Genomic DNA, 23,703 nt, shown 5'->3' with positions numbered 1-23,703 from the left:
TCATGCAGAGGGTTATTAGAGTTTGGAATACTTTACCACAAGTGTCTATTGAAGCAGAGACTACAACAGCATTTAAAAGAGAAGTGGGTAAGTATTTGAAAAGGAAGAATATAAAAGGATATGGGATAGGGCAGGGAAATGGGATTAGAGTCGATAGCTCCAGTTGAAGGGCTGGCAGCTCTGGTTGAACAGTTAGTATTGGCACAGGAAAGATGGGTAGAATGGGCTTCTCTGTTCACTTCCAGGGGGTATGCCGGGGTCTCTCCCCAGAAAGAACTTTGAGGTGCTCCCAGCAGCTCCCTTTGTAAGGGGCCTTATTTAAATATTTTTTTTAAATCCCTCCTTTTTGATCAGGGGTTTAGACCACGATCCTAGCCTGGACTACCAGGTGGGGCCCACTACCACCATTTGGCATTGTACTGGCAAACCGCCGCCGATGATATGGTGGGTTCCTTTTCGAGCCGGGAAATGGAAACTCCCTCCTACGCTGCTGGCCTTGTAGGGGTTGGGGAAAGATTCTGCCCCTTGCAAGGCCTACAGAACCTCCGACGTAAGGCAAGGACCTAGCTTATCCAAGTCCCCGCATAATTTCCTCACTTCCGGCACACTCCTCCTAGAATTACAATGGGAGTGGACCAAAAGCACTGCAGATTTTCAGTTTTGAGTAAAAATCTACACCTGAAGGTCAGAGGATGATGGTAAGTTAGAGGGAGGATCACCGGAATGTTTACATGCTGAACTTAGTTTTATTTTCATGGAGCTTAAGGAAGCTAAAGCAGCAGCACCTTTTGCTCAAAGAAAAGATAAATCAGCTGGACGGCTTAAAGTATCCATGCATGGCAAAGTGATGGTAGACCATAACAACTAGGTCACTGAAAGTCTTCAACAAGTCTCTCTTCCTGCTGGTGGGTCCTGCACTTTCTCATCATTTAATCCTCTTTAGATTTGTGCTGCTGCTCAGTTGCACAACTTTGGAGATGCCACCAAGGGCACACAGTAAAGTCCCGCTGAGTAGTGTAAGCATCAAGATCCTGCTTGAGCAGATAAAATTACTTGGGTGGCTTTTTGTAGTTCTGCTCTGCTGGTGTACAGGGACACTGAAGAGGTGTTAAGAGCCACGATTCTAGTGCAGCCTCCAATAAGTCAAACGTACACCTTTTCTTCTCTTTGGGAGAGTTCACGCATACTGTGAATTCTTGAGAATATATGATTCATGCCCACTGCCAATAAACTTGTATTGACATGCATGACTTTTATTCTATTGACAGAGTTCATTTAGACATTGATGGTGTCTCTTCCTATTGATGTGGGCCAATGTATTATATACACAATTCTGAAATTGCAATATGGGTGCAGACAAAGCAGGCTGTACCCCAGCACAGTAATAATTTTAGAAGAAATGCATCTGCTTCTCCATCAGTTGTTGCTACTCCATGGTGAAGTATGTGCAAATTTTAGAGTGCTAAAACAGAACATTGGCTACCTGTTTGATGATCTGGTGCACCACAAACTTACCAATCCTGGGCAGTTCTATAATTTCCTGTAATGACCCTATGCTTAAAAAGGTCATGGCTGTGGTCACTTCCACTGCCTCAGTTAGTGCAGTGCAGGTGAGGACAGTGGCTCCAGTGGTCCAAAGAGGTCTGATTTCTTAGTTAAAGGCTCCCCAGTGAGGCATAGCATTTCAGAGAGAGTTCGACCATGAGGTTCAGGTAACTCTGTTGGGTGATATAGTTGCATCTGGTGGGTGCACCAGCGATGCCTTCTGACCTCCCAGGTTACCCTCCTCTGCCCTAGTTATTCCTCTTCCTTCCAGTCTTCTATAAATATGGCACAAATATTGTGCACATGCTGCTGAACAGAGAAAACAAGATCTGCTTGTGCAGGTTCCTTTCAGCTCAAATAGTACTCAAGAGTCCTAAGCTTGGTTCAGATGCCAGCACTCTCTATTCCAAGTCAGAAGGTTCTGGGTTCAAGCCCCACTCCAGGAAATGAGCACACAAATTAGACTGGCATTTTAGTGCAGTTCTGCATTGTCACAGATGCTGTCGTTCAGATGAGACAACAATAATGCATTTATATAGTGCCTTTAATGTACAAAATACCCAAGGCACTTTACAGAGAGTAAAAGTAATAGATCACCAAGGCAGGGGAGAGTTTAGGAGAATGATTGAAGGTCTGAGTAAAAAATATGATTTTGAGAAGTTTAATAAAGGAGGAGAGAGTAGAGTGGCAGAGGGAGTTCCAATGAACAGGTCCTAAAAGGCAGAAAGCTCTGCCATCAAGCTTTGGTCAGAGGGAGAGTGAGATGCACAGGAGGCTAGAGTCAGAAGACCAAAGGGTATAGGAGGGCAAAGTTGAGTGGAACAAAACCATGGAGGGACTTTAAGACGAGACAGGATATGAACAGCTGCATTTTGGAGAAGTTAGGGTTTATGGAGTGTGGACAAATAAAAGCCAGCAAGGAAAAATTGAGTGTTGAGATGACAAAAACATGGCATGAGATTTTCAACAGTGGTGGGAATAAGATTGAGGAAGTGGAAATAAGCAGTCTTAGCGATAAAGAAAATATAGGGTTTGAAGCTCCGCTCAAAGTCTAACAGGACACCAACATTGCATAGAGTCTTTTTAAACCTAAGTGAGAGGCTTGGAAGAGGAAGGGGATCAGTGTCAAAGGAGCACATTTTGTGGTGAGCATTAAGGTCGATGGCTTTAGTTTTCCCCATGTTCAGCAGAAGGAAGTTGTAACTCATCCAAGACTTGTGAGCCCAACATTTCAGGAGTCAGGGAGGGTGGAAATGTGGTGTAATCCCAGTTAGAGGCAGTGGCTGCATTTTGGGATGGAACCCAGAACTGCGGGTTTCCAGACAATTTGCCCTGCAAATAAAATCCCAATCAGAAAGGGGGGGTCGGGTGTGTCTTCCACCTGCTTCTCCCTGTGTCCCAGTTTGGGGGGGATGGGGGGAGGGTGTTTGGGAAGTGTTCCAGGGCCACCCTGGGAATTCTGCCCAGCTTGCCCATGCTAGGCTCACTGAATCCCAAATCTACTGAGAGCAGACGTGGGTTGCGTTGTGGACTTCTTAAAGGCCCCAACAAAGTTAAGGACCAAAGCTAGCCCCTGCATGGAATTAAGTTTTTTTTCTGCTTCAATCTTCAGTCTTGGGATTATCCCCTCCATATGGCAGGATGCTGCTCTGAGTTTCCGACAACATCACGGGGTGGGTGTCTCTGTTCCACCTCCACAGATGTGGGCCGCCTGCTCCAAGTATGTAATTGGCCCGGCCCTTGCAATTTGGGCTGGGGTCAACAGCAGGGTAAAGCACCAAATGGAAGTCCCTCTTAAGGGGCCATAGAATTTCAGGTCCTTGATTTCGGACAGGCAGTCTGATGGCACATTAATGACTGAGGGAAATAATGCAGAGGTATCATCAGCATACCATATACAAGATGACTTGATGCCTGCGGATGCTGTCACCAAGAGGTAGCATGTGGATCAGGAAAACTTGGGAGACTTCTGAGATAACGGTTCAGGAAAGTGAAGTCATTACCAGAGATGTGCTCAGATAGATATTAGTGGAATTATGCGAAGGCAGTCCCACAGAGCTGGACAACAGAAAGGTGGTGGAAGAGGACAGTATGGTCAACCACTGCAGGAAGGTCGAGGAGGATAATAGTACGGTAATGTAGCGGTTATGTTACTGGACTAGTAATCCAGAAAACATGAGTTCAAATCCTACTATGGCAGGTTGAGAATTTTAATTCAGTTAAAACAAAACCTGAAAATAAAAAGCTGGCATCAGTAAAAAAAAGTGACCATGAGGCCCGATATTAGGTCATTTACAGACCTGATTAAGGGAACATTTCAGGAGGGGTGGGATTTTACAAACAACTGGAACTGTTTCCCGTACTGGGAGAACACTCCCAGTTGAAATGGACATGTTGCAGCTGTGACAGGTTGGGGGGGCGTGAGGGGGAGACTCTCACTGATTACAGGTGGCCACTCTGTCACTTTGGACAAAGTTTGGCCTCCACCACCCTCCTCCTAACAATAAAAGTCACCAACTTGCACACTTACTCCGGGGTCCAGTCACATGTACCTACCTTGCGAACCCCCTCAGATGTACATCTTCCGGATGGGGGCCGCCGTAGCTGCAGTCATGACCTCCTCGGAGGGCGAACAGCATCACCAGCCACGCCATCCACCTCTGACACATGGAGCTCCACAACACAGTGCTGTGACACATCCACCTGCACAGCAGGAGGGAGGGCAACCAGAGAGAGATGCATCGCAGAGGGCACTACCCTCGCCACAGGGTCCACAGACCGAGGCTCAGCTTCCTGGACCTCTCTGAGCAGCAGTGCACACGGAGGCTCAGAGTCACTCGACATGTAGTCATGGACATCTGCAGCCTCCTTCATGCCGAGCTGCTCCCGGCTGGCCCGAGCACCATCTTTTTACCTGTCGCTGTCAAAGTCACCACTGCCCTCAACAACTTCTCCTCTGCATCCTTCCAGGGTGCCACCGGAGGCATCGCTGACGTCTCTCAGTCGTCTGCACAAAAGAGCCCTGCAAATACACCTACACCCACTCTGCAGTGACACAATGGGTGGCATCAAGTATGGGTCTTCATTGTGATCCTCAGGAAAGGGCATTATTGCACAAACCAGACAAGATTCACAAAGACGTGGCAGTAGTGGTGCCAATATAATATGTGATGTGAGTTGGTCAGAAATTAAATAGAAGTAAAAACCATGACAAACCCTCAAACACCCTTGTGCATTCCCTTCATGCTCACAACACGTTTGTCTTACGCTGCCTACTGCACATATGTGATGCATGCCCTGTGGCTGCAGCACAGGTAGTGGCAGGTTGAGTGAGGCTGACTGTGAAAGAGATGCATGAGAGGGTGAGTATGAGATAGATCCATGAGATTGTATGAGGATTGGGTTGAGTGGTAGTGGCGGGATGAGTACTGGCGAGGTGAGTAAGTGCAGGTAAGATGAGGATGAGGTTTGAGTGGGTGTGAGGGGTGATGTGACAGAGTAGTGTTGGCAGTGCAGAAGGAGATGTGGGGTGGGGGCGGTGATGTGGCAGACGGAGTGTAGGGGAATGAGTAAGTGTGCTCACTTTGCCTGACCTATTTAGGTCATTGCAGCGCCTCCTGCACTGTATGCAGGTGGGCGATATGTTGGTGGTGAAGGTGACCTCCTCTGCCACCCTGAACCAGGCCTTCCCGGCGGCAGTGGCAGGCCGCTTCCTCCCATCCGCTGGGGGGAAGATCTCTGTCCTCCCCCTCCTCCTCACCCCATCCAATGATACCTGGAGTGAGGCATCATTAAACTGGGAGCAGCCTTCCCCTGGGCTACTCCATGCTGTAATTTTTCCTATTTCTTGCAGCATGTCAGTGGAGGACTGCCCCTTTAAATAGAGCTCCTCCAGCTGACAGACCTTTCTGCGCATGTGCAGTCTGCCCGACGCGCAGCTCAGCAGCGGGGAACCCGGAAGACCAGGTAAGTGGATCCAATTAGGCTGCAATCGTGTGCGGGGCAGACTGATTTCACCGGGCGCGTTACCCACGCGCCCAATAGACCCCCCGCCGCGAACCCGCAGCCCTCCTAATATCAAGCCCCATGCATGAGTCTATCATATTGTTGTAAAAACCCAACTATCGTCCTTACCTAGTCTGGCCTACAGGTGACTCCAGTGACACATCAACGTGAACTGCCCCGAGTTGTATAAAACTGCTACAAAGTCACACGGACTGTAACCGATTTCAGTCACGGACTTCTACCTTCTCAGGGCAACTAGAAATGGGTTAATAAATGCTGGCCTTGCCAGACGACACCCACATCCTAAGAATGAATATTTAGAAAAAAGGGAGGGATGGCACACTGCAGTCAATGTCAGGGGCTATGACACTAAAGCAAGACCTTATCAGCTTGTTCTGTTGGGTCACGTGCACTATTTGAAGAACAGGGGGCAAATCTTCCTTTGTTGTACTTCAGCATAATTCATTTAAATGGACAGAAAATTCAGCAGGCTGCTTTCCGAGTGTTCAATCCTGCCTAGTTAATTTTCCTCTATTTCCCTCTATACATGCCACTCAGGAATATTTACCTCGAAGTGCAACAGAGGGAAATCTGTCCTAACACGTTAAGCCTGATTTACGTACAGCAACATAGCAACATCAGAGTGTATATTTTCTACGATACACAAGTAGCACATAAAGCTTGCTTAGTTCTTATTAAGAAAAGTTGCTCAGCATTAGTGCTCAATTTGTGCACGCAGTAACTCCAATGCGGTGAATAATTTCAACCAGTTTTGCTATTAATGTCATAATCATTATTTCTTTACTGTGAACATCTCATGCATTAGCACACAGTCCAATGAGTGTCCACATTGATTTGATAGCCATTTCAAAAGCAAGAATCACCTCTAATAACTACAAATAATATATGAAGAAAATATATTATGAAGACAATATGACTTGGACTGATTTTGAAGCTAGAAATGATAATAATCTTGAGGTCAGATAAAAATTACAAACTGTGTGAGCTTCATTCTTGCAGTTTATGATTTCATCTGAATCTCAGAATTAGAATACCACCTAATCGCTCCCTGGTATCGATTCTTCTCCACTCACCTGTTTACGCATATGTGGGATGATGAAAATAATTAAAAAACAGGTTTCATTACTTTGATATGTGCTTATCATGTTGAAAAATATAATACAAAGCGACTGTGAAAGGCATGTCATTACCCTGAATCTTTTCGAACCCTGGCTCTTTCTAAAGAGAATTTTGGCAGTTTGCTGGAGTCATACGTCCTGGTAGTAGGTTCTGCTGACACGCCCTCCTTAGCCCCTCGCCTTCTGATGCCAATGTCTTTGAACAAACCAGTGCACTGATTCAGAATTCTGTTACCAGATCTAAGTGGTGATGGTGATGACTGCAAAAGGACCTCACTCTGAGTCTTAATAACATCCTGCAGTTTGTTCAGTTGAATGCATTTGGCTTGTAATTCCTCCTTGATTTCGGTAATTGTCTGGGCCTGGCTGGTAAGTTGGTCTTCCAGTTCTTGTATCCTGCACTCCTTCTCGTGCAATCGGTCATTTTTGCTTTTATTCTCCAATTCAAGTTCCTGTAATCTGTTCCAGAGGATTTCTGCTGTGGCTTTGACATTTGCACCAGCCCCAGTGTCTCTCCAAAGCTTTGCGTTGTTACTGTTGATAGAAAGGTTGACTATGTGGCTCCCTGGCTCCCTCAGTTGCTTGGGTTTCACTAAGCCATTTCCCATTTTGTCTGGGGATCTGCAAACACACACACACAAATAAAATCTCATGAGCTCTGATTCAGTGCAATCTCAGTGCCTGAACCAACGCATGTAGAGAGGACAGAAGCTGACTCATATTGATCTTACAGCTTTGCCCTTGACAATGGTAATAAGTCAGTTGATAATAACTTAATGTATGTGGCATTAGCACAATAGCATCAAACCATATCCATTGTATACACAAACAAAATAACTTAAAACAATTCTCTATTTTTCATGAAAACACAAGAAATGATAAATACAATTACTGTCTAACTTCAATCTAAGAAAATTGATCCCGTAAAATGCTAAAGGAACAGCAGTGATTCCATATCATAAGATTCAGTTAGCAATAAAAATTCTATACTTCAGAACCACGCTACAAAATACAAGCTTAGTGCCCCAGCTTAAGTCACATGACATGACGAGACAAAAGAATAGCTACAATATGCTGCCCCAGTGAGTCTCATATATGTCAAGTAAAACTAATTTTTTAAAAACATAATTTTGCATGAAAAAATCCTGATTGTTAAATACTTCAATTTGATATTCTCAGCTTATAACATCATCTGAACCCCTATATTCTGCTACATCTTTATAGGATATGGGCAGCATCATCAATCATGAGCAAACATTATTGGAAAGCTCCCTCAAATTGACTCCTGCATCTCGATTTTGTGCCCTCAGCAAAATCAGTGCAAAACCAGCTAAGAGCATACTGAGCTGAATCTATGCAGTCTTGTAGGGTCGAGTCATTTGAATAATTAGCATAAGCTCCCAGCAGAGCTTTGGCCTTGCCCTAGCATCAAGCCTAAAGGGACAGGAAGGAAATCTAGCCAGCAGCTCAAATTTAAAGGGATATGCCTTCTTAATGATAAGTTGCTGCAAATGTGGGCAAATATTGTTTCAGCCTTTATAAGGGTTAAAGATGGATTCAAAATATTTGTCAGTCTTTGCAAGGGTGGCAGTGGAGGTAAAGAAGTGCCAAGCAAAAGTTAAATGAAATCCACTTAGGAGAAAAATTATGGCGTGGTGCAGCACCCAATTTCCTGTTTAACGGCTGGCAAAATGGATGTGCTGCTGAATGAGGTGGGTGCAAGGAGGGTTGCACATCAGAGTACCAACCCCAGAGGGCAGCAGGGCACCATGTTTATCAGGAGGTGGGGGTCAGGCTGAACAGTCTGTGCAGTGTAAGGGTATAACAACAGGAAGAGCCACCCATGTGGGGCAAGTCATCTATACAGAATCATAGAATGGTTTCAGCACAGAAGGAGGCCATTCAGCCCATCAAGCCCATGCTGGCTCTTTGTAAGAGCAATCCAGTTAGTCCCATTCCTCCGCTCTTTCCCCTTAGCCCTGCAAATTTTTTCCCTTCAAGCATTTATCCAGTTCCTTTTTCAAAGCCACAATTGAATCTGCTTCCACCATCCTTTCAGGCAGCGCATTCCAGGTCATAACTACTCACTGCCTATAAAAAGTTTTTCCTCATGTCGCCTTTGGTTCTTTTGCCAATTACTTTAAATCTCTGTCCTCTGGTTCTCGACCATTCCACCAATGTGAACAGTTTCTCTTTATTTACTTTATTTAAACCCTTCATGATTTTGAACACTTCTATCAAACCTCCCCTTAACCTTCTCTGATCTAAGGAGAACAACCCCAGCTTCTCCAGTCTAATCACGTAACTGAAGTCCCTCATCCCTGGAACCATTCGAGTAAATCTTTTCTGCACCCTCTCTAAGTCCTTCACATCCTTCCGAAAGTGCGGTGCCCAGTATAGGGCACAATACTTTAGTTGTGGCCGAACCAGTGTGTTATAAAGGTTCAACATAACTTCCTTGCTTTTGTACTCTATGCCTCTATTTATAAAGTCCAAGATCTCGTATGCTTTTTTTAACCGCTTTCTCAACCTGTCCTGCCGCATTCAAAGATTTGTGCACATATACCCTCAGGTCTCTTTGTTCCTGCACCCCCTGTAGAAATGTACCATTTAGTTTATATTGCCTCTCATTCCTCCTGCCAAAATATATCACCTCACACTTCTCTGCGTTAAATTTCATCTGCCATGTGTCCGCCCATTCCACCAACCTGTCTATAACCTCTTGAAGTCTATCACTATCGTCCTCATTGTTTACTACACTTCCAAGTTTTGTGTCATCTGAAAATTTTGAAATTGTGCCCTGTCCAAATCATTAATATATATCAAAAAAAGCAGTGGTTCTAGTACCAACCCCTGGAGAACACCACTGTATACCTTCCTCCAGTCCGAAAAATAACCGTTCACCACTACTCTCTGTTTCCCGCACCTTAGCCAATTTCGTATCCATGCTGCCACTGCCCCTTTTATGCCATGGGCTTCAATTTTGCTGACAAGCCTATTATGTGGCACTTTATCAAACGTCTTTTGAAAGTCCATTAGACACAACATCAACCACACTGCCCTCATCAACCCTCTCTGTCATCTCATCAAAAAACTCAATCAAGTTAGTTAAATGAGATTTGCCTTTAACAAATCAGTGCTGGCTTTCCTTTATTAATCTACACTTATCCAAGTGACTATTAATTTTGTCCCAGATTATCATTTCTAAAAGCTTCCCCACCACTGAGGTTAAACTGACTGCCCTGTAGTTGCCAGGTTTATCCTTACTTCCTTCTTTGAACAAGGGTGTAAAATTTGCAATTCTCCAGTCCTCTGGCACCACCCCCATATCGAAGGAGCATTGGAAGATTTTTTTTTTATTCGTTCATGGGAAGTGGGCGTCGCTGGCGAGGCCGGCATTTATTGCCCATCCCTAACTGCCCTTGAGAAGGTGGTGGTGAGCCGCCTTATTGAACCGCTGCAATCCGTGTGGTGAAGGTTCTCCCACAGTGCTGTTAGGAAGGGAGTTCCAGGATTTTGACCCAGCGACGATGAAGGAACGGCGATATATTTCCAAGTCGGGATGGTGTGTGACTTCAAGGGGAACGTGCAGGTGGTGTTGTTCCCATGTGCCTGCTGCCCTTGTCTTTCTAGGTGGTAGAGGTCGTGGGTTTGGAAGGTGCTGTCGAAGAAGCCTTGGCGAGTTGCTGCAGTGCATCCTGTGGATGGTACACACTGCAGCCACAGTGCGCCGGTGGTGAAGGGAGTGAATGTTTAGGGTGGTGGATGGGGTGCCAATCAAGCGGGCTGCTTTGTCCTGGATGGTGTCGAGCTTCTTGAGTGTTGTTGGAGCTGCACTCATCCAGGCAAGTGGAGAGTATTCCATCACACTCCTGACTTGTGCCTTGTAGATGGTGGAAAGGCTTTAGGGAGTCAGGAGGTGAGTCACTCGCCGCAGAATACCCAGCCTCTGACCTGCTCTTGTAGCCACAGTATTTATGTGGCTGGTCCAGTTAAGTTTCTGGTCAATGGTGACCCCCAGGATTTTGATGGGGGATTTGGCGATGGTAATGCCGTTGAATGTTAAGGGGAGGTGGTTAGACTCTCTCTTGTTGGAGATGGTCATTGCCTAGCACTTGTCTGGCACGAATGTTACTTGCCACTTATCAGCCCAAGCCTGGATGTTGTCCAGGTCTTACTGCATGCGGGCTCAGACTGCTTCATTATTTGAGGGGTTGCAAATGGAACTGAACACTGTGCAATCATCAGCGAACATCTCCATTTCTGACCTTATGATGGAGGGAAGGTCATTGATGAAGCAGCTGAAGATAGTTGGGCCTAGGACACTGCCCTGAGGAACTCCTGCAGCAATGCCCTGGGGCTGAGATGATTGGCCTCCAAAAACCATTACCATCTTTCTTTGTGCTAGGTATGACTCCAGCCACTGGAGAGTTTTCCCCTGATTCTCATTGACTTCAATTTTACTCGGGCTCCTTGGTGCCACACTCGGTCAAATGCTGCCTTGATGTCAAGAGCAGTCACTCTCACCTCACCTCTGGAATTCAGCTCTTTTGTCCATGTTTGGACCAAGGCTGTAATGAGGTCTGGAGCCGAGTGGTCCTGGCAGAACCCAAACTGAGCATCGGTGAGCAGGTTATTGGTGAGTAAGTGCCGCTTGATAGCACTGTCGACGACACCTTCCATCACTTTGCTGATGATTGAGAGTAGAATGATGGGGTGGTAATTGGCCGGATTGGATTTGTCCTGCTTTTTATGGACAGGACATACCTGGGCAATTTTCCACATTGTTGGGTAAATGCCAGTGTTGTAGCTGTACTGGAACAGCTTGGCTAGAGGCGCAGCTAGTTCTGGAGCACAAGACTTCAGTGCTACAGCCGGGATGTTGTCGGGGCCCATAGCCTTTGCTGTATCCAGTGCACTCAGCACCTCTGCAATTTCCACCCTTACTTCCCTCAGCAACCTAGGATGCATCCCATCCAGACCGGGTGACTTATCTGCTTTAAGTACACCTAGCCTTTCTAATACCTCCTCTTTGTCAATTTTTAGCCCATCCAGTATCTCAACTACCTCCTCTATCATTGTGACTTTGGCAGCATCTTCTTCCTTGGTAAAGACAGATGCAAAGTACTCATTTAGTACCTCAGCCATGTCCTCTGCCTCCATGCGTAGATCTCCTTTTCGGTCCCTAATCAGTCCCACCCCTCCTCTTACTACCCGTTTACTACTTATATGTCTATAGAAGACTTTTGGATTCCCTTTTATGTTAGCCGCCAGTCTATTCTCATACTCTCTTTTCCCCTCTTATTTCCTTTTTCACTTCTCCTCTGTACTTTCTGAATTCAGCCTGGTTCTCAGTTGTATTACCAACCTGTCGTACGCCCCTTTTTTATGCTTCATCTTACTCTCTATCTGTTTCGTCATCAAGGGAGCTCTGACTTTGGTTGCCCTACCTTTCCCCCTCATGGGAATGTACCTAGACTGTACCCAAACCATCTCCTCTTTAAAGCCCACCCATTATTCGATTACACTTTTGCCTGCCGATCTTTGATTCTAATTTACCCAGGCCAGGTCCATTCTCAACCCACTGAAATTGGCCCTCCTCTGATTAAATATTTTTACTCTAGATTGCTCCTTGTCCTTTTCCATAATTAAATCTAAACCTTATGATACTATGATCACTGCTCCCTAAATGTTCCCCCACTGACTCTTGCTCCACTTGACCCACCTCATTCCCCAGGACCAGATCCAGCAATGCCCCCTTCCTCGTTGGACTGGAAACATACTGATCAAGAAAGTTCTCCTGAACATACGTCAGAAATTCCTCCCCTTCTTTTCCCTTTACACTATTGCTATCCCAGTCTATATTCGGATAGTTGAAGTCCCCTATTATCACCACTCTATAGTTCTTGCACCTCTCTGTAATTTCCCTGCAAATTTGCTCCTCTATATCCTTCCCACTAGTTGGTGGCCTATAGAATACACCCAGTAGTTTAATGGCACCTCTATTGTTTCTTAACTCCAACCAAATAGATTCTGTCTTTGACCCCTCAAGGACATCCTCTCTCTCCAGCACTGCAATATTCTCTTTAAATCAATACTGTCACTCCCCCTCCTTTTTTCCCTTCCTTATCTTTCCTGATCACCTTATATCCAGGAATATTTAGAACCCAATCCTGCCCTTTTTTGAGCCAGGTCTCCACCATCACCACTACATCATATTCCCATGTGGCTATTTGCACCTGCAGCTCACCAACCTTATTTACCATGCTTTGTGCATTTACACACATGCTCTCTAAACCTACCTTAGACTTAAGGGTCTGCTTCGCATAGCCAATGGGCTAACAAGATCGATATAACTCTCTTACTTTGTTATCTTATCAATAGCTTCGCTCTTGTTACATGTAATTGCTATTCCACCAAGTGAAACCTTTAATTATAAGTCTGTCTTTGATTCTGTATCATTCGGTACCAGCTGAATTTCCTTTATTCTACAGAAAACCCAATTTAAAAGATAATGTTTACCCAGATGTTTTCCTTTTTTAGGACTAACTAATGTCCTTGCCCCATTAACAATGGTTATAGCTCCCTGAAACTTAAGAACCAGTCTGCAATAGCACATCTGTAATTAAGTTTCCTCAAGTGATTACTCCATGTTGAAACTGACCATTGCTGTAGGGTCTGCCTCAGTTCAAAACATCAGTGGTGACTACTTTTAAAATTGAGTCATACTTCCTTACTTAACAAAGGCTAAAGGCTAGCATTACTACAACACAAAGAAAAATCAATAGCAGTATAACATAGTGGACTTCAGAACAGCCTGATTAACCCTTTCCCTACAAACCCTTCCCTTACAAACCCTTCCTCAAAACACCTGGAAGTAATTAATCTCATTGCACGATTCAGATCACATCATAAACCATAAGAGCAAAGATCAGGTGATTTATAACCATCATCCTCTCCTTTCAAAAGGAGTTTAGTGCCTATTGTTCCCAGGCATTTAAAACCAACTCCTGACTCTTCCAGTGGCCCACTGGATTAAGGCAATGCTCAATGTAGTGCTAAGCCAATTGGTCCAGAAGGTTCCAGATTCAATCCCTGGTCTGATCTCAGCCAGGACAACACTGTGGCTGCTATTATTGGCTGCAGCACCTTTGTGTTATGGTGAGGAGAACAGGCCAGATTCTCACTCATGCTCTTTATCTACTGACCCCTTACTAAAGTCAGGATAAAGCACAGCTATGGTGCTTCCTGTGCTCAAATAGTCTGCAGGCTCTCACAGGGGGTAATTATGACTTTGGGCGATAGTGTAAAACACATGATAGCGAATTGGCCGCCTGTTTTTCATTGACTTCAATGGAAATAAAAATTGGGAGAGATGTAAAACAAGGTGCCGATTCGCTAGCATCCATTTAAAACTTTTGCCCCATGTCAAAATTACCCCCACAACGAGCAAGGCTCACACATCCTTTCAAAGGAAGTTCATGAAAACAAACAAAAAAATAACAGCTTGTTGAGTGAGATATCAGAGGACAGCCATGCTGGTAGAGTCACGCCCCAACAAATTCCCTTCTGTTTTTTTTCTGGTAAATATAACATTTAATTTTCCAATGACATAAGTGAACTACATTTTAAAACTGAAAACGATGACCCCCAATCACAGCTTCTGTCACTTTAAAACTATACTTGATGCATTTCTGTTTTTCCATAACAGGTTCGAGAGAGACAACCGAACAACAAAAAGACATACAGATAAACAAATGGGTACTGTAGATTTAAAAGTTGGACTGATCCAAAATATAAAATATATCTTTTCTCATATCAACTACAATAAACTCAAACCATCTTTTACTAAGGCATCAGTGAGTTAAAAACAGCTCAAGTGCTGGACTCATACAATTAAAGCAGCTAATACACAGGACTTGTCAAGAACACCTCAGATTATTATAGTATCTCAACTTGACAAACATTACCAAAAAGCCTAACAACGTCAACTATTTGAACCTAATGTAATTCTAACTGAATAACAGCCAGGAAATTACAAAGAAAACATATAATACCACCCAAAACACTCTTAAGAAGTGTCCCATTCACAAGATGGAATATTATCCTGGCAAAAGTTTACCTTAGGGATTAGCGCATCTTCTCCTAACAGAATGTGTATGTCACATCCTTACCTCTTACAGGAAACATAGAAACTAGGAACAGGAGTAGGCCATTCGGCCCTTCGAACCTGCTCCGCCATTTCAATGGCTGATCCTCTATCTCAATACCATATTCCCGCTCTCTCCCCATACCCCTTGATGCCTTTTGAGTCTAGAAATCTATCTAGCTCCTTCTTAAATATATTCAGTGACTTGGCCTCCACAGCCTTCTGTGGTAGAGAATTCCACAGGTTCACCACCCTCTGAGTGAAGAAATTTCTCCTCATCTCAGTCTTAAATGTCCTACTCCGTATGTCACTTTAAAACTATACTTGTGCTTGTGAATATGTGCTTTATCCCATATGTACCCATTACTAATTCTGCATATATAGTGGATAGAATCAAATAAATGGCAGTACAGAAACAGGGTATTTGACCCATTGCACCTCTGCTGGAGCTCGCTCTTCAACTGGAGAGTTGTGTACTCTAATCCTACTGCTCCTTTCGCATATACTTCTACATTTTTCTTTTTCAAATATTTATCCAATTCCCTTTTAAATAATATTACTATAGTACCTGCCTCAATGGCCACTTGTGGAAAAGAATTCAATCTTCCAGAATATTATTCCTTCGCATGCCAGTATCTTTTACAGAAGAACGATTCTTACATTTACATTACAATGTGTTCCTTACCTTTTACAGAAGTGTTTCATATAGAGCATTGTATCATACGGAGTACACTAACCCCTAATGAAGAGTGTATCTTACAGAAGAGTATATCTTACCCGCATCTTATTCCACGTGCAACAGTCTACCCTACAGGACAATATCTTATCCAACATTTCAACCTTTACAGAAAATTGTATCTTACATAAGGGTGCCAACCCAAGAGTGTACTTTACCCTCAGAAAGTTACAGAAGAGTGTACATTACAAAAGAGTTTCTTATCCTGTACTGACATATACTCCTTACCCCGGGTACAGATGTTTTCTTTACCCCGGATCCTCTCCACAGGAGCCGTAACTCCTCCCGCACTGAATGCGATTCCCAGCTCCTCCTGTTTCTCCGCTGTGAGTGCCTGCACGGTGCAAAGCTCGGAGCTCTAACCCTATCGCAACGGGAACGCCCAGCCGTAAAACTGCACAGTGATTCTGCGACCAGACAGGGGATCAGCTGGAACCAGGAGTATCAAACCTACCCGAGTGACACCTGTTAGCAGCAGTAAAGTTGCCATGTATCCAGGAGTGGTCAATCAAAGGAAGCGGCTGCACTGAACCACTCTCGCCAACCTGACCTCTGGAGCCCCTTCCAGCAGGAGCAGTTCATGAACTGGCTCCAGATCTTAAATAAGACCAGAAATACGGCGCTTATTTAATATCACTTGCACACGGGCAATGCAAAAACTTTAAGGAACTTCTAAATAATATGGTCCTTGCGCTTCCTACTTTGGTTATTAAAGCTTTCCAATGTAATCATACAGGACGCTGCACTAATGGCAGAGCAGTTTCTTTATGAGATGAGGTGGTTGGTGGTGAAGAGTCTGTGAGCCTGAGCCCCACTCCTGTCAGTGAGCTGAGGGTGACACCAAGTATACTGGGTGCTGCTGTTCTCCTGTCAGGGAGGTGCGGGTGACACCAGGGTACTGGGTACACTATGTGTTTTGGGTGCTGCAGTTCTCCTGTCAGGGAGTTGAGGGTAACACTAATAAGTTAGGTGCTGCCCGTCTTCCTCTGTTGGTTACTTAGGAAGGTTGGTGAAGGCTGGACTACACATATTTGCTGCACATTTTCCTCATAGTTTCAGTGTACTCGTATCTACTGAAACTGCGATACTGTTGCAGTCGTGTAAAAATGATATTTTGTCACATTACTATTGGAAATTCTATTTTTTTCCCTATTTCCACCCAGTTCTCCTCTGTAGACACTGGGAATAATTTCCCCCGAAATGTAGTAGCTTGGGGAATGTCACCCACAAGCAGTGCAAATTGGAAAATCGCAGGCACACTGCCCTAACCCGAATTCCCGATACATGCCATCACTGGCCAAGGTTCCCCACCACCAGCGTGTAGTCAGAAAATTACCACCAGTGATTCTTGCATCCTTCATTACTTTACCCAAGTGGCTATTCTTCATGTGTGAGCTTAGACAATGTGCTGGCAGGCTCTTCCACCATGGTAGTCCAATCCTGATCTTAATCAATGTCCACACATTTCAAAAGATTTTTCTCCTTCCTAGCCCAGGGGCACTGAAGCCAATTGGAGTTCCCCTACCATTGTTCCAGCTTACATTCACTAACAACACAGACCACGCATCCAACATGTGACCCTCTGATCTTTATGTCTACTCTGGATGGTTCCTTTACCCAACAGGCCATTGGGGAATCCACTGTTAAAATTTGGCAACATTAACTGAGAAATTTTAAGAAAAATTAAGCATATGTCTCTATCTTTCAAACTTTTCTAACTTCAGAAGTGAAAGATGTCAATGGCAAGTGAGCTCCATCAGATAGTTTATTTTTAACCAAGTCTTTTGTTGACTTCTTGTTAAGTCATCTCTATAGTCGTAAACTTTTAACCTAAATACTTAAATAAAATAATTAAATGTGTAACTAGTTGACAACAAAAAGTTTGGAGAAATGCAACTCAATTTAAAAATATATTTCTAAGGAATAAAAACTGCCAGGTAAAATGACAAAGGAAGTCATTTTAAATACATGGACGATAGATGAAGGTATGCATTTTTTTTTTATTATTCAATTGATATTAGTGTTCATAGTGCCTGAAAGTTATATTTTGCTGCAGTAAAAATAAAAATAAAAAGTACCCTCTTTTGTTATTAAGATACCTTTAAAAAGTTTTAAAACTCCTTCTACCTGATAGGAAAAGGGGATAAATATATGTGGGGAGCTTGGCAAATACAGTGACCTTGTCAGATGATCAGCCCAGGATTTATGTATCTGACCAGGCACAGCTACTTGGACATATCTGAAGATGCTAAAGGGGAGCGATTCTCCTTTGAGTAACTATCTGTTTTGAGATGGTAAAGAGAGCAGAATGGGTTCTTTAGGGTGACTGAAGGTTGACTCACAAACATAAAGTCGCTTCACACCTATCTGTTTTCACCCCACATACCCTCACAAAGTTCTTCATTCTTCAAGACTTCTGCCATGTCCCTTCATAAAACAGAAGTCTCCATTTCCCTTGCAACTCCCAAAATTTGAAAGCATACACAAAATGAACTCGCAACTTTATGTGATCAAGCCGATTTTACTTTAAACAACATTTACCAGGATGTGCCATAAAAGTCCATTCTCCCTATCTAAACCAACTTCTTAACAACCTGACTCCCTTTTGTGCCAACTAACTTATTTGTTCTAGCTCCTAATCTGCTGCTTCTACAAAGTGCACCCTGAGTGAGATGAGGTGAGCGGTGGATGGTAGGTATAGTTCCCCTGGGAGCCTTAGATACTTGAGATGATGCTTATTTCAGGGTAGTTGCTGCCCGAGAGAGATTATCTTCAGGCAGCCTTTCTCTCACAATGGCAAGGAGTGCCAGGCCCATGTCTGGAGCTCCCTCATGTGAATGTATTGGAGGGGGCTTTAAGGAAGCAGGGTCACTTCCACTTTCCAGAGAGACAGCAATATCGGCTCCCATTCCTTGCAGCTCACTGGTGCAGGCCACAGGCTCAGGGGTGCTACAGGTCAATGCCATCACAGACTAAATGTTCCCAATCAGCTCTTGCAGGCCCTGTGATATTGTCCTGCTGAAATCGTCTATGGGAATGGTGGTGGCTGCTACTCTGAAAGCCACCAGTGTTCGCAGAAGCTCCTCCTGGTATCTTGATGTTTCAGCAATCTCCCAGGCTGTCACTGTCTCCAGGGTGCTCATTTTTACCCATATCCTAAACTTGATTCTTTTTGAGTAAATATATGCAATGCACATTGTTGCATAGAGGCAACATTTTAAAAAACTTATTAAATGCTTGTTAGGCAATAATTAATGTGGAACATATAGATTTGGTATATATTTCCTTCCATCACAGCACATTAAGTCTCCCATTTAAAGCTGGTGTTAAAGTATCAGAAGGATCAATTAATGGATGGAAAATCCTGCCCACTAACCTACATGCACGAATTCCCAATACACGTTACAGCACAAATTTATAAAACCTAACTCATTGACTAAAAGGTGAATCTTGTGAACTTTGCAACATAGGTTTCTCATCAATAGGTTCCTTGTACATGAAAGGTAAAATTTGGTCTGACTCTGCAGCTTGTGCTGTATGCAACTTTTGAACTTGATGTATGTCTGTAAATGCTAGAAGCTTTGGAAGAGGAGGAGGAACAATCAAAGCAGGAGGCCCTAGCCTGGGAGGTTTCAGGCGATAAAAGATGGACTTTCAGGACTTGGTACTGCTTGATGCTGCATGATTACTGATAATGTGTCATCCGACCTGACCTAGGTGAGGAACAGTGTGTAAAGAAGCTACAGCTTCAAAGGATTCAACCCCAGATGGGTGCCAGCTCCTGTAATCAGATCTGCAGCAACATCCAGACTGCACTCTCAGTGCAAATGAACATGATCACACAGTCAACTTTCAAGCCATTGGGTACTTTCAGGCACCCAAAGGAAACCTTGCTCACACAAGGTAAGGTGCAATTCACTTCAGGGTCACTAGGGTAACAGATGTCTTCCCCATCATACATCAAGTTCCACAGTGGCGTGCAGCACAAGTTGCATATTTTACCTGGAATGCATTGATCACCTTCACATCACCATCAACACACCCGCAGGCAATACGCTCTCTTTTGTCAAAAGGCTCCTCCTCTCTCAATATTCAGATGTTATATGATCATGTGTAAAATCTTATTCAAGTTAATATTTGTTTTCCAAGCAGTTCTCATGATGCACATATCTTGATGGAATCAAGGGTTCCCTAGCTGTTTGAGAGGAAAGATAGAATTAATTGGTTCCTTGGGGATATAGATTTTTTGCTCCAAACATGGTTGGTGACGCCTCTAAAGGAACTCCCAGTCCCACAGAAAGGACCTAAAACAATGCAAATTCACAAGACAGAAATGCAATAGAGCAGACCTTTGGATTCTTAGAACAGTGGCCTGGAAATTGGTTATGGCCCATTTTCAGGTGCATAACCAGTGGAAGGCAGACAGCACGCAACCTAACCGGGAGGTGAGAGATTGGGCCTCAGGCCTCATTTACATTCTTTGGATGAGCTGCCAGTGCCTGCCATGCCTTCACAGGCAGATTGCCCATTTTATACTGTTATCGGACCGGAAGGGAGGTGGAGTGTAAATGAGGAGGGGGAATTCCCGAGTACTGTAGAGTCAGGAGGACATACTCCTGCTCCTCCTGACTCCTCAAAAACTTTTTTTTAAATTGTGTTCTTTTAAAAACTTACCTTTTGTTAGAGGTCACTGCTTAGGCCGTAGCAACTGCTTAAGAATCCCAATCCAAATTGGTAGAGGGGCCTAAAATAGGCATAAGGCATTATGCCCTTTATTTATATGTGTTTAAGGCGACCACCAGGGAAGTCCAAAAAATGGTCTGACCCAATATCAGGTCAGACGTCTTTTAAGCATCCTAGGGGCACAGGACGTTGGTCCGCAAAATGGCCCTCGATGTGCCCATTTTACAGGTCAATGAGGTCAAATTTCTCCCCAATGTTTGGATCACTTTGATAGTGCCGTGCAGCATTTGCCAAAGTTGGCAGAATAAATTGTAGTATGTTGTGTTCTGTACAATTCGTTAGTGAAAAAAACACAGGCATGCTTACAAAGAAATGCTGAGTACACAAACTTTGCCAGTTCAGTCTCGTAAAGAATCATCTGTTTCATCGGTGGCTCCATGAGGTTGGAACTATGAAGCAACTGAGGAGGACCAAAGGCCATTCTGTGCATCCACACAGCAGTAGCCAATCCTTCTTCACCTTCTGCCTCTGCCTCTTCCTCACTCACCAACAGTGACTTGTCAAATGCACTAACATCCTCTAAAGTGAGAGTGTCTGGGCTGGGGCCTTCTTCGAGTGATATAGATAGTACAGAGTGCTGAGGTATGAGTGTGTTACAGTCCAGCAGTACTGCCTTCTCCCTCTTGGGTTTGTGGTACTTTCTGTAAAACAAGAAGATGGCACATTTTGTGCACATGGGCATTGTTGTTGTAATGCTTCACGGCCAAGCACAAACACTGCTTTGAACCTGATTAAAGTCAAAATCATTGCCACAAACAAATATATGTGGTTACCATTGTTCAGAACAGGAGCCCTGTCATCTTTAGAACTTCGGTGTTCCCTATACCCTCTGTGACCTCTTAACCTAACATTTCTCTTATGGCAGTTGGCAAAGGATTTGTGAGAAGAAAATGCAAAATATTGTTAGTGCAATGGCAGAGCAATTCCAACTTGGAGGGAGGGGGAGGGGGAGGGGGAGGAGGGGGAGTGGATTTGGAAAATGGAGCGAAACATGGAACCGCTCTGTTCTTACAAATCTAAAAAAAATTGCAAGTTGGGAGGGAGGGAGTGTGGGCACAATCAGATGCTTTTTCTGCTCACCCCACTTACATTTCGGCAGCAGTCTGGGGTATACCTGAGAGCATTCCCTAGCTACACTACCAATCCCGCCAGATGCACTCGGATACGCCCAGGAGTAACTGCATCTGCTGAGAATAGGCAATGGTGCCACTTGGGGCTGCAAATTGGACTTCCAGCAGCATTTATTGAAGTGCCCTGGCTGGCTTCTATGGGAGGCAGGGAAGTTTGTTACCAGCATTGGAGCATTCTTTGAGGGCTTTGGCAGCCTTTTCGGTCTTCAGCCCAAGTGGTTTCTAGATACCCTTATTGGAATGGCACCCTGACTCCAAGGTGCCGATGTCCCCCTTGCGCTGCTGCAGATGTGGACGCCATCCCGTATTATTTGGGACATGGTTGTGACCATGTCATAACAGCGGGGGAGGGGGAGAAGTTTTGCGCCGCTGCACTTCCGGTAATGCAATGGCACTCCTGGAATTTGTACTCTCTTATCTGTCATACATCACTACTCATTCCTCAGAGGCCTGTGTTCATTTGCCAAGAACAATACACGTGGTTTTGCCAAGAAGCAAAGATTGCTCAGTCATGTATATTTCGCCAGGTCCAGTAGAATGAGATGTGAATATGAAATAACTTGTTATATAAGCACTGTCAAATCATACAATCATAAAAATTACAGCACAGATTACAGCCATTACACCTAGCAATATAACGGCAGAGCAGGTATTTTTGTACAGTGAGTTATATCTCTGCATGAGAATAGTAAGTGAACAATCTTTCTTAGCTGCCAGAGAAAATGTTTGCCTTTTCTGGCCTGTTGTAATTAATCAGGAATATCCTCATTACCTCTCTTTTGTACTCCACTTACAGCAAGGTTCAGGTAAAACTCAAGCTAACTATTCTCCTATGTGAAGTTATTCAGACAAGTGTGGCTGACACTTGCAATCTCCTAGGAAAGGCATTACAAAAACGTAATTGGAACAAATACCCATATTTAACAGTGTTAGATTATTGGCAGTGATCCTCGTTGCTTACCTTAGTACTTTTCTTCAAATTAGGCACCATCTTCCACACCTTCTTCTTAGCAAACCAAGTTGTTCAGAGCTCATTAACCTTGCACGTGTTTCCCTCCCACACCTGCTGGATCTTTTGCTTAGGGGTGGATTGCTCTTCTGACTTCCACTGAGTATTTCTCCACTTCTTCTTACCATCTGCAATAATCTGAAGAGCCTGATTTGTAAAGCAGTCCTTTCAATGCACTATTCCTTCCAATTTGCATACCCCACAGTTGGATTGGTACATGAACATTACACTTTCATGTGTATTAAGAAAGTTAACGAGTGATTCAGCACAATTCCCGTAGTTTTTCTCGGTGTGGCTGGTCAGTTCTCAATTAGCAATAACACATCCTAGCTCCAAAAAGGAGATAACCCCTGCACTCCTGCGAAAGTGTGAAAAACTTAGGAGAAAAAAATATTTGCTCTCACTTAACAGCACACAAAAAGCAATTTAAACCCCCTACTAATAAGAAAGAAAGGACTTGCATTGATATAGAGCCTTTCACAACCTCAACACTTTAAAGCTAAAGAAGTACTTTTGAAAAGCAGTCTCTGTTGTAATGTAGGGAAATGTTATGGATTGATGTACTGTACATGCGTTTGAGAAACTGAATTAAATGTTGTACATAATCAAGCACATAAACAGAAACATGGTAATTATTTACATCTTAATGTTTCAGCTAAAATAGTATAGTTTAGCTATAGACATTAGATTGAAAACCATAAATTTTCAAAATAATGGCAGAAAAACAAGAGCCAGGCAGGCTTGATTTTCTATGCCTATATGACGATGATTCTTTTCATTCATATTATAACCACAGATTTGTTAAAGGAAAATCATGTTTGACTAACTTGATTGAGTTGTTTGATGAAGTAACGGAGAGGGTTGATGAGGATAGTATGGTTGATGTTGTGTATATGGACTTTCAAAAGGCAACTGGTAAAGTACCACATAATAGACTTATTAGCAAAATTAAAGTCCATGAGATTAAAGGGACAGTGACAGCATTGGATACAAAATTGCCTAAGGGACAGAAAGCAGAGAGTAGTGGTGAACGGTTGCTTTTCAGACTGGAGGGAAGTATACAGAGGTGTTCCCCAGGGGTCAGTATTGGGACCACAGCTCTTTTTGATATATATTAATGACCTGGATTTAGGTATTCAGGGTATAATTTCAAAGTTTGCAGATGACATGAATTTTGGAAATGTAGTAAACAATGTGGAGGATAGTAACAGACTTCAGGAGGACATAGACAGTCTGGTAAATTGGGC

General features: G+C 43.8%; 1 protein-coding gene across 1 annotated transcript in view; it reads right to left on the bottom strand.

Annotated features, from left to right (window-relative positions):
• prkg2 (protein kinase cGMP-dependent 2) overlaps window positions 1–15,890 on the bottom strand; it is a 108,191-nt gene extending 92,301 nt beyond the window's left edge. The window contains exons 1-2 of the mRNA XM_067990614.1: window positions 15,803–15,890; window positions 6,762–7,310 (exon numbers count right to left, since the gene is read on the bottom strand). Of these exons, the coding sequence (XP_067846715.1) occupies window positions 6,762–7,297 (536 nt within the window). The 5' untranslated portion in view covers window positions 7,298–7,310; window positions 15,803–15,890. The remainder of the gene's footprint in view (window positions 1–6,761; window positions 7,311–15,802) is intronic.
• Between the last annotated feature and the right edge of the window lie 7,813 nt (window positions 15,891–23,703).

The sequence above is a fragment of the Heptranchias perlo genome, chromosome 1 (assembly GCF_035084215.1).
Source record: "Heptranchias perlo isolate sHepPer1 chromosome 1, sHepPer1.hap1, whole genome shotgun sequence".
NCBI lineage: Eukaryota > Metazoa > Chordata > Chondrichthyes > Hexanchiformes > Hexanchidae > Heptranchias > Heptranchias perlo.
The sequence above is the reverse complement of the archived record's forward strand: the minus strand, read 5'-3'. Positions and strand labels throughout refer to the sequence as shown.